The sequence below is a fragment of the Cyprinodon variegatus genome, unplaced genomic scaffold (assembly GCF_000732505.1).
Source record: "Cyprinodon variegatus isolate N-32 unplaced genomic scaffold, C_variegatus-1.0 Scaffold634, whole genome shotgun sequence".
Lineage (NCBI taxonomy): Eukaryota > Metazoa > Chordata > Actinopteri > Cyprinodontiformes > Cyprinodontidae > Cyprinodon > Cyprinodon variegatus.
In genome coordinates, this window is record NW_015151087.1 from 39,629 (window position 1) to 51,073 (window position 11,445).

General features: G+C 40.7%; 1 protein-coding gene across 1 annotated transcript; it reads left to right on the top strand.

Annotated features, from left to right (window-relative positions):
- The first annotated feature begins 1,766 nt into the window (after positions 1-1,766).
- Positions 1,767-10,021, top strand: trmo (tRNA methyltransferase O). The gene is made up of 6 exons (XM_015393278.1): positions 1,767-2,085; positions 3,678-3,826; positions 5,033-5,207; positions 8,310-8,467; positions 8,626-9,207; positions 9,287-10,021. Exons 1-6 carry the CDS (start codon positions 1,997-1,999, stop codon positions 9,529-9,531), a joined length of 1,398 nt encoding a protein of 465 aa, XP_015248764.1. The 5' UTR covers positions 1,767-1,996; the 3' UTR covers positions 9,532-10,021.
- The last annotated feature ends 1,424 nt before the right edge of the window (positions 10,022-11,445 follow it).

The following is an 11,445-nucleotide window of genomic DNA, read 5'->3' on the forward strand; positions in this document are numbered from 1 at the left end:
AAAAAACAGCCAGATGCCACTATATGAATTGAAAGCTCAATATTCGAGTATTGGGTAAAATTCTCTGTGATAGGGCCAAGGATGAGGGAGGTCTTGTTGGTCTCCATCTCCCGATACGCTCTCACCTGTGTCCCACCTTTCAGACATTTTGATGTCTTTGATGTCTGAATCCAACATTGTAGCATGGCTTAGACCAGGGGTGTCAAACTGGTTCCAGAATGGGCCGTGTGGCTGCAGGTTTTCTTTCCAACCAAGCAATGGCACACTAGACTCTAGTCATCTCATTAGTGAGCCCAATCTGAACATGAAGACTTGATGAGATGAACGGAATCTGGTGTGCTATTGTTTGGTTGGAATGAAAGCCTGCAGCCACACGGCCCTTTCTGGAATCAGTTTGACACCCCTGGCTTAGACAATTCACGTTTACAGTTTGAAGAACACCTGCTTGCTTCTGATGATTTCCTTTAGTTAACCAATGAGTGTTTGCGTTATATGACTCATCCAATCACACTAGTTTTCACTAGATGTGGATGGAGCCAATGATCTGCATTGGATGGAGCACATGACGTGAAACCAACATTTATAAACATTAAACCGAAGCCAAGAGTAACGAGTAACGTTTTTTAAAAAAATGTAAGGAATAGAAAGTACAGATATTTGAGTGAAAATGTAATGAGTAGAAGTAGGAAGTAGGAAGAAAAATAAGTGATGGAGTAAAGTATAGATACATAAAAAGTGTACTTAAGTACAGGGGCGGAGCTAGATGGGGGGACAGAGGTGGCCTTGGCCACCCTTAGCCAATCATTGGCTAAGCCCCCCCCACCCCCCCAATACAGATGGTGGCAGCAGTAATACTCTCAAGTGGAATATTTACAACGTTTTAATTTGTACTTTACAACAAAAACAATGTGTTTAATTNAACAAAAACAATGTGTTTAATTGTGCACATCAATATACTAACATTAAAGATGATAATTCATGCTCTTTTCAGAGCTAGATTTTGTGTTATATGGGGTAAAGGAGTCTTTAGAGAAATCATAGATAAATAACTATTTTAATAAAAACTTAATAATAAATTTGTTTATATTAGTACTTGTAAATATCAATTTTATGCAGAATAATTGTTGATAAAAGTAGGTAAGTAATGACAAAGGAAGAGAAGTTTGCAATAGAACTCAAACCTGAAAGAATTGTATCCACTATACCTTTTATCTAGAAAGCACAGATTGTTAAATATTTGCATCTATTTGTTAGCAAAGGCTGTAGGAAATATGGGTGTTGTGTTTTTAATTTTCCTGTTGGAACAGTGTAGATTGACCCTGAGGTTCTGGCATCTATCCGCTTTCAGCAGCCCCTCGGTGTTGATTGGTTATTGCCTGGCCCCCCTTATGAAAGTTTCTGGCTGCGCCTCTGCTTAAGTACAGTAACGAAGTATTTGTACTTTGTTACTTGAAATCTCTGTAAGTAAGCAATAAGTAAATATAAAGTTTGGCAAACTTTATTTTTCCCCATGCTTTGAGCTAATCAGATCCAGCAGAGCATCAGGGTTGATTCCCTTTTAATGGTTTTCTAGATGAAAAATTTACTCTATTTTCTTCTGTCATATGCAAACATAAAGCAGTATGAAATCCAAATGTTGACATTTTATCATAAGTCGCCATTTTTCTTTTTTCACTCCACTCTCTGCTGCCACCTGGTGTTACAAACATCAATGTGCAAAAACAACCTAAACCTGTCTAGTTTTCCGCCATTAATATTTTATTAAAAGATAGTAAATCTGTTACTGGACCGTTTCGTGCTTTGTTCACCACCGACAGTTCGCGTTCATGGCCGCTGTGATCTGTTTGTTTTTCACTGGGAACAGTCTTTGTTGGCCAGCGATTTAAATCCCACGTGTTTCCTTCACGCGGAGCTGCTTCCTTCGACTCTCTGCTCTCTGTGGTGGAAGCTAAAGGCTAAGCAGGGGAAACTCTCATTGTTTCTCTTTATTTCAATAATGTGTCCGCTGTGTGAGAGCTGCGGGGAGAACATAAGAAAGATAAATCAGCAGGTTTCTGTGATGCGAAAGGAAATAAGAAATGTCAGGTATGTTTGAGCAAAAAACAAAACAACTAAAAAAAAACACCAAAAACTGAAGTAAGCGTCCGATTGGACTTGACTCTGAAAAAATGTGATTAATAAAAAAGCAAGAAAACAAACGACAACAACAAGAAAATGTGACCAACATTATTCTAGGCCAGTATGGCAAAAAAAAAAAAAAGCTAGCTTTTCTGTGGATTTAATTTTCTTTTTATGAAAATGAAGATAACTTAATGCATTAGTGCATTAATCAATAATTTTATAGAACAAGATTCAGAAAATCTAATCTTAGATTATTCTACAGAGAAATGTTTTCTGCTGATATTTCTAAATTAATGAAGGTCTTCCTAAAACACGTGTCAAACCCACGGCGCGTGGGCCATATCCAGATCGCCTTAGCATTTTATCCTGGTGTTCTGTCAGACCAGCATAGCCAGTCAGATCAGCATATCCAGTCAGATGAGAATATCCATAGTCAATACACGTTTATCCCTTTAATTGATCCCTTTATTGTATCTTTAGTCATGTACAAAAAAACAATTTATTTACTTTTTGGTGTTTTTTGAAGCATATGCGAATCTGAACTTGTTTTCATGACTAAAAGGACACATATGACAGAGTATTAGGGCCAGGCTAGGGTTTTTTTTTCTTCTATTTCAAGAGTAAAATCTTAAAATTATGAGAATAAAGTCCTAAAATTATGAGAAACAAGTTATATTTTATGACAACTCTTACAAGAAGCACTTTCTTCCCTAAAATGAGAAATGTTGAGCATCATGTGAAGTTATACTTTGGCTAGGGTTTGAAAAATAAGGAAAACTTTTAGCACCAGCATCAAATTGGGCATAAGGTCTAAGTGGACTCAGGTTGCTGATTGGTGGAGCTGGTCGGCAGATTGCGCATGTTACAAGCTCATTCTCATAATATTACAACTTTATTCTCGTAATATTACGACTTTTTTCTTGTTATGTTATGAATTTATTCTCGTAATGTTCCAACTTTTTTCCATAAAGTTATGACTATTCTCAAAATAAAAAATGAAAAAAAAAATCTATAACCTGGCCCTAATACTCCGTTGTAGATACACGCCAGTCGAGGTAGTTTAAAGTTAATTATTATACAAAACTAAAGGGATAAACGGGACTAGCATACGCGTATGCAAACCTTACGTCTTGCGTGTGGGTATTGACTATGGGTATGCTGATCTGACAGAACACCGGCCCTCAAGAGCCAAAATTGACTTATTATGTCAATTTATAAGAAGTAAAGTCATATTTTCTTTTAAAAAGAGTCTCAAAAGACACGTTTAAAGTTATAATAGCATAGCAGTGTGCTCTGTGTAAATAAATTGATGGGATCAATTGTGTCATTCATTTAGTTGCAGCCTGCCCTTTTAGAGGCTCCATGATGCCAAAGTGGGCTGATGAAAAATGGGTGTGACACCCCCGTCCTAAAAAACCTTTAAAACCTTTGTTTAACTTGTAAAATCATTTAACAACTGTAATATCATCGCCTCAGAGTGAGTCCAGTTTAAAAAGGACAACTTAGATGAGTCCCACTCCTCCGTCTCAAATAATGACCTTTTTTTTTCTGAGCAGGCAGGCGTTGGACGGCGCTGTCAGAGCGCATCGCAAGCATCTGATGTCTGTTCAAACTGCTGTGGCAAAGATCGACTCCTCCGGCCATGATAAGACAGACTGCACACCTTCATCACCCTCATCATCAGCACCAGACGCTTTAGAGCAAGGTTGGCATTGTTTTAATGTATGACACCGTTTCTTCTGTTTATCACACGCATCCTGCAGTGGAACTGTTTGGATCAGAGGGAAAAAATAAGTAAAGAAGCTTCCAACATTTAGAAATAGTGAATTGTTAACGAAATGCTCTTTTTAATAGCATTGGTTTAAAACTTTTACACCCTGATTGATTTGATGAGCAACATTAAAGGCTGGTTATCCTCCTGCAGCAGTGCATCGCAGTGAGGTTGTCACTTCAGGTCACTTTCTAGGGTACATCTATCTAATTGATACAAGTAGACAGACGCAAAGCAGCAGCTCCAAACATCTGGATGTGATGAAGAAAACTTGTCTAGTTCAAACCGGGCATCAGAACCGGGGAGAAGTAAGAGTTAAGGGACTTTGTAGAGATGAATAATATTTGCATTTTTGCCCTTTCATTAGTACCTGCTGAAATAGGGCTTGCGTTGGTAGAGTTATTAATGTGTGCAGCAGGCATGCCTGGAGATTAGGTCAGTGACGTGCAATGCTACCCCCTCCATTGGCTAACCATTGCTAATGTTGCATTTTTTCAGCTAAATGTTTCTCTTGTTTTTGTTTGAGATATGAGAGATAGTTTAGGTTTTTAATTTTGTTAATGTTGCAAGAAAGTTAATTTCAGCTGTAAGAATCAGGCCACTCAACAGGACCTATCAGGGATCGGTAAAGGGCTGGTTATTCTCCCGCAGCAGTGTGTCGCAGTGAGCTTGTAACAGATATTTTTGATTTATGCCCAATATTGAAGCGGGATCTGCGCTATGTTATTCCACGCCACTACGCAAGAGGGAGAATCAGGAACTAGCTGTGGGTCTAGATACGGCCGAGGAGGTGAGGAAGTGGGGTCAAGTTTGTCCGACAACGGAGGGACATGAGGGCCAAAAAGAGCGGGGATCCAGGTGGAAAAAAGGGTCCCAGCGTTCTCGCGCACCTCGCTCTTCTAGCTGGTCCATCTTCACAAAATATTATGAGCAAAACCTAAAAGTGCTGAGAGTTTGGGGGAAATATGATCGTCTAAGTGCCACACTGGTCTCCATATAGTCCAAACCTCCCACTAAGCATGATGAAAAAAAAAAATGTATATCCTAAGTTTGATTTTTCTTATTTTCTTATTAATTTTCAATGTTTTTCATTTGGATTGTCAAGAAAAAAAGAAATCCAAACAATGTGTCCCATTGCAGGAATGATCCGGACTGTGCCGATCGGTTACATCACTTCCTGCTTTTCCGCTAAGAACGGGACACCCAGGCAGCCGACGATCTGTGGCGCGTCACGGGCGCAGCTGCGAATCCAGCAGAGCGTTTTCAACAACCCTCAGCACGCACTGGCGGGCCTCCAACAGTACTCCCATGTCTGGTACGTTCAGGGTTTTTACAACTTCATTAGTTTTTACTCCTATTTATTTTTTACTTTTGAATTTCTGATCTTTTAATTTTTTTCCAAGTATTTGTTAGCTAGTTTAGCTTTTATGTTTTAAAATGTTTGTTTTCTAATAGTTTCAGTCATAGTATCAATATTTTATGTAATACAACTTACAAGGGGCAACAGAAATAAAATCCTAGATTGGGACAGATCGCTGCAGAAACCCAAACAATCTGACTATCTTGCTGCCAACCGATTTACCGCTTAGCCATTTCTTCACACGATAAACCGGATCAGAGCCGCTGTTCTGTCAGATGAGCATACCCAGTCAGACCAGCATACCCATAGTCAACCCGTTTATCCCTTTTTTTATCTTTATTTATAGTATGACGCTGCTGCAGAGCTGGAGAGCTCCTTCAATAACAGACTGCTGTATCCTAGTTACCCTAAAGAGCATTTCCACAGATCCTTCCTCCCTGCTACTGTTAAACGTTAACCATCAGCGGTCCAAAAAAAAGCTTAAGAAGTTTAGGTCTCTGCTGTGTATCGTTCAGTTTTCCATTTTTCTTGCATTCTGATGCGTTTTTTCATGCAGGATTGTTGCATCAAAGTTTTGGGCATTTTTCAACTCAGACTATTTTCACGCTGCAAGCGAACATTATAGGATCCCATCTTTAAGCCTTTATGCGGCTCATACCCGACTTTTTCCAGGACACTCTGAATAAACAAAAATGAATCTTTTCACCTCCAAAGAATGATTCTGGTTCTGAGAACCGTAATGCCAGAGCTCCCACTTACCCCACATTTGTATAAAACTTATAAAAAAAAAAAAAAAATCCTCTACCATCTTCCTATTCTCGTTTCCTGTCTGCCTCTTTTAGCCGTGGTAATAAAGCAAATTGTTTGAAAACCCGTGTGGCTAAGAACCCAGATTTAAAGGTCATCTCAATACTAATGCTGTTGATGGAAGCTTGTTTAGTACGGAAGCCCAGAGGGTCATATTCCACTTCCTTTGCCTTCTAGAGATAATGACATAAGCATCTCGTTATCGCGTTTAAACCATTAATTGTTTTCTAGAGATAATGAGATAATTATCTCTTTATCACGAGAAATATTAATTTATTTAGATAACGAGATGATTAACCTGTATGAGTAATGAATGAGGCTGTCCAACAACCCTGGATTCCCAGTCCATCCATGCCTGCGGTGCCTGTAGTTGTGCATTAGCGGTACCGCGTGAGCGCAAATAATCAGTTTTTCAGTTTCCTTTGTCTTTTCTCTCATTGTCAGGTCATGGTGGATGATTGGGTTGCATGGAATACTGTAGAAATAAATAGTTTTAAATGAAAATCTTTTAATCTGGACTCATTTTAAGGGTTAACGCATCTTATACCTGTTACAGGCGTAACACCGGGGCGCTAAGGCGTCAGAGACATAGGTCTAGTTGGTTGTGAACAAGAAGAGGAAACAAATCATCAAACAAACAACGTCGTCTTGAGCCGGAAAAGGGTAGCTTTCCTTCTCCGGGTTGGGGAGGATGTACTGCCCGTAGTGGAGGAGTTTAAGTATCTTGGGGTCTTGATCACGAATGAGGGGAAGATGGAGCGGGAGAACGATAGGCGGATTGGTGCGGCGTCTGCTGTGAAGCGTGCGCTGTACCGGTCTGTTGTGGTGAACAGAGAGCTGAGCCAAAAAGCAAAGCTCTCGATTTACCGGTCGATCTACGTTCCTACCCTCATCTATGGTCATGAATTTTGGGTCATGACCGAAAGAACGAGATCCCGGATACAAGCGGCTGAAATTAGTTTTTTCCATAGTGTGTCTCTGTCTTAGAGATAGAGTGAGGGGTTCAGGCCCCGTCCACACGAAGCCGAACCCTGGCCTAAACGCACAAATTTTTCACCAAACCAGCCTCTCATCCATACGAAGCCGGCGTTTCGGGGGCCGGAAAACAACCTTTTTTTTATTCAGCCTTCAGAGTGGGAAGATTTTGAAACGCTGTTTTCGCGTTTCAATCTTTAAGCTCTAACCGCATTTTTTTTTTACACGCATGCGTCATAGCGTTGCATCTAAACACGCATGCGCGACACAGTATCACAACAACAATGGCGCCGTACTGTGTTGAATGGTTGTTGCTCATGCTACTCACCCTGCTGTCGGGCTTACAACAGAATCTTCTTCTTCTGGAATATCTCCAGGAAGAACAGAGCAATATCGACGACATAGTTCAGCACCTGAATTTGACTGAACCACGAAAATGGACCCGCAGGGCAAACATGTATAAATATTAGTGCGCATGCCCAACATTTTGTCGCCTATTTTTGCTTTGGCACCACAGCGCCACTTACAGGCCTGGCATACATTTTGCAGCATTTTCATGCATTCGTGTGGACGATCACATTTATTTTACGTCTCCGTCTTTACGACAAACGTTCTGGAAAATATTAGAGTTTCGTGTTCGTTTTGACAGTTGAGGTGGCTCGGGCATCTGATTAGGATGCCTCCTGGACGTCTCCCTGGTGAGGTGTTCCAGGCACGTCCCACCGGGAGGAGGCCCAGGGGGAGAACCAGGACACGCTGCAGGGACTATGTTTCTCGGCAGGCGGGTGGGCGGGCAGGTGGACAACGCCGTCTTGTTACCTAAAAGTTAAACATAGGATTATTTGCAGAATTACACACAGGTAGCCATGACTTATACTGTACTTAGAAATCCTCTCCCGTTGTTGTGGTATCGAAGGATGTAATCAGTTTTAACACACACCAATCATCTCGTTATCACCAGAAAACGGCTTTGTTATCTCATTACATAATGAGAAAATGTACTTATTTTCTCGAGAAAAGGTTTGGGAGGGACATGGCCGCTCTCGGCTTCTGTAGTTCTTTGATATTTGCGCAAAACTAATAGCTAATTGGTTGATCTTCTACCTGCTGACATTCAGTTTTTTGCGTTTTTATTGTTTGTTGTGAAACATGATCATTTTCTAAGCTTGAATTTCATTGCTCTTTAAATTAAGGTCACCTCCCAGAGGGGATGATCGACTTTGAAGCTGATTTTGGAAAGCTCTCTAGATTATTGATAATATTTCATCTTTACAGGATTATTTTTCTTTTCCATAAAAACGGACACCTGAGCTACAAAGCCAAAGTGAAGCCGCCCAGACTGAACGGTCAGAGGGTGGGAGTTTATTCCACACGGAGTCCACACCGACCAAACTCCCTCGGACTGACGCTGGCGAAGCTGGAAAAGATTCAAGGTTTGAAATCTTTCTGGATCAGGGATTTAGTCATGTGGGATGGAAAGTTTTCTGCTGTGTGGGAATCTGAACGTGAACACGGTTTGAATTAATTCCGTCTCTCATCAGCATTTATGTTTTGCTGTAATTCATGCCTTTTTTCCCCCGTTGATTTCTAGGTGACACACTGCATCTCTCTGACATTGACATGATTGCTGGAACTCCTGTCCTGGACGTCAAACCTTACATCCCAGAATATGACTCCCCGAACTCCAGGACGGTGTTTGACTCACAGCAGAGTCAGTCTGACACTGATCTAACAGCCGCTCCTGAAAACAAGCAGACAAGCGACTTCAACTGTGATGCTGAGTCTAAGCGGGACGACGATGATGAAGATGAAGATGTGATTTTTCATCCGGGAGGGAAATCAGACACGGATGTTTCTTTAACAGCTTCGCTGACTGAGGCGGCTCCAGTTTTCCTGCCCAAAGAAACGCTGAGTTTGCTGAAAGAAGTTGAATCGTTTGTGAACAAAGAAGACTCCTCGCCGCCTGAATGTGAGAGTAAACGCAGAGTTTCAGGCCGTGTAAATAACGAAGCACCAGAACCGATCACAGACTGGCCCTGCTACGGTGCGGACTCCAGTACCACCATTGCAGACTGGATCAGAGAGCCTCCAGTTTCCAGTCTGGATGTCCGCTTCACCCCTCATGCTCAGAAGCAGCTGGAGGAGTTCCTCCCTGTAGGAAGGGAGACGGCAGGTAACAGCTGATATACTGATCCTCCATAAGAGGGCGCTGTTGTCTGTGTCCTTTTTTTAAAATCGCTTCTCTCCAACAGAACCGTCTGACTGCGGCAGACCCAGATTCAAGTTTCTGCGCAGCCCAGAAGAGGCCGCCGCCGCCATCAGGGGCGTTCTGTCTGCAGATCCCAGGTCAGTTTACAGGAGAACCCGATGCAGAGACAGACTCTTCTTCTTCACTCTGGACACGGCCCACGTCACCTGCTGGTTTGGAGAAGGATTTTCTGAGGTTCTGCAGGTCCGACCCGTAAGATCACAGCAAACTAAAGAACTGCTTCAGTGAAACAACAAACTGTTAGGCTTGCTTTGATGCTTCTGTGCAGACGAACCCTCTAAGATGACGATCTGGGAATCACATCATTTCTTCTAAGTTAGTTAAAAAGGACTTTAAAGATGTTTTTCTTTGTCTTTTTTCAAGATGTTTTATCTTCTATTTTTCTGATTCTTTTTTCCCCCTAACCTAGTCGCTATTAGAGCAGTCGTTCAAAATGCTCAGCAATCAGTTCTGGCCACATCCTGGAAGATTTCTAATAAAATCATAATTTTTTTTAAAGGAGCACATTTTTTTTTTCTTCAAAAATCAGACCTATATCTTGATAATCTTGAGTTATGGAGGACGATATTAAGCAATATTCATATTAGTAAAACTACTGGTGAATAAATCATTATTACATCCTACATTTCAAAGTACTTTGAAATTTCTTGGAGGTACAGGTTTGAAACCGGTGACTGGAAAATAAAATAAACTCTGTGACACACTGGGTGGTTTGCTTTGACTGCTGACCTCTGGTTGCATGAGGATCTCTGATTATCTCACCATTATGGAAAGCGGTGCCCAGGCAGGACAGAACTCCAGAAACCAATGTTTCTAGTTGAAGCGTTACGTTATTCAGAGCGATAAATAAATGGAGTTTTCTGATCTGCTGAATGCAGATTTAAGCTCCAATCATCAGCCTCAGATTAGACTCAGGATGAGATTTTCTGCAAGAACAAAGCAACATCGGTATGTGGGGGGAAAGAATTACCTTTAGGAACGGTGGAGGTTGTGTGATGCTGTGGGTCAATTTCTCTTGCATGTTTTTTTTTTGTCTTTACAATCAAACATTCTTATGAACAATGTAATCCAAGAAAAAATCCAGGTAGGATCATGTTCTTAATTAAAAGAAAACAAGACAGTGAGAGTAAACAATTGTTTGTCAGATTGAACGTGTATGTGTTCCACCGGGACACCTCAGGGCTGTGTGTTGTTAACTTCCATTCTCATACATATCGGAGCAGATGGGACCGCAGATTAGTAATATTTTACGTATTCTGGGTTTTGTTGGTCCCCATCAGCTGAATAAGAGCAGCCACACTGATGACCTCGTTTAGGGGTGTAAGAGGTCCAAGAGGGCTTTGTTATGTGTATAAAGTGAGCCACAAAGTCAAAGTTGCAGAATCCTGATCTAACAGAGGAAATCTGTGATCTTCTTAATACAGGTGAGGCTTAAAACCGACTGTTGTTTCTAAATTATAAATAGAATATATTTTATTATCTAAGGAGTTAACCAGTTATGGTCTCCTCATTCAGCCAATACAATCATTGATTTAGTATTAAACTGCAAAAACGGATCTAAAAATATCTACAAACATCTTAAAATATCAGTATTTTCCCTTCATTTAAGCAGGTAAATAGAAGAATTAGAACTAGACATTATGCACACACTTGAAATAACAGTTTATTTATTTATTTGATTTTAAAAGTAAATAAATATCCCTTTGTCAAATTGTCTTACCTATCTGCTTTATCTAGGGATAATACACACTAAAAGAAAATGACTTGTATAAACGTTTTTGCTAGTGTTTGTTTTGAGAACAGGGTTCATGTCCAGTTTAACAACAGCAGCACTTGGCCCTGTTGGCCCTGGTCTAAAACCACTCATAATGTGAGGAGTCTGAACTCTAACTGAATGCAGCTTAAACCAAAGGCAAAATATCTGGGTTTAGGAGGAAACCTCTGAGGAATAAAGTTACTTACCGGTAACTAAAGTTCAGACCTCTGAGAGTGGGCCGCCTTATATCTTGTGGCTAACAAAAATTGAGCTTTGAGGCTTATTGTCCCCATTCTGTTTGAGGAAACTACTTTTCTAATTAGACTTAACCATAATGACCCCCTTTTATTTTGTATTTATTGAGTGTGTTTAATCCTTTTTATCCA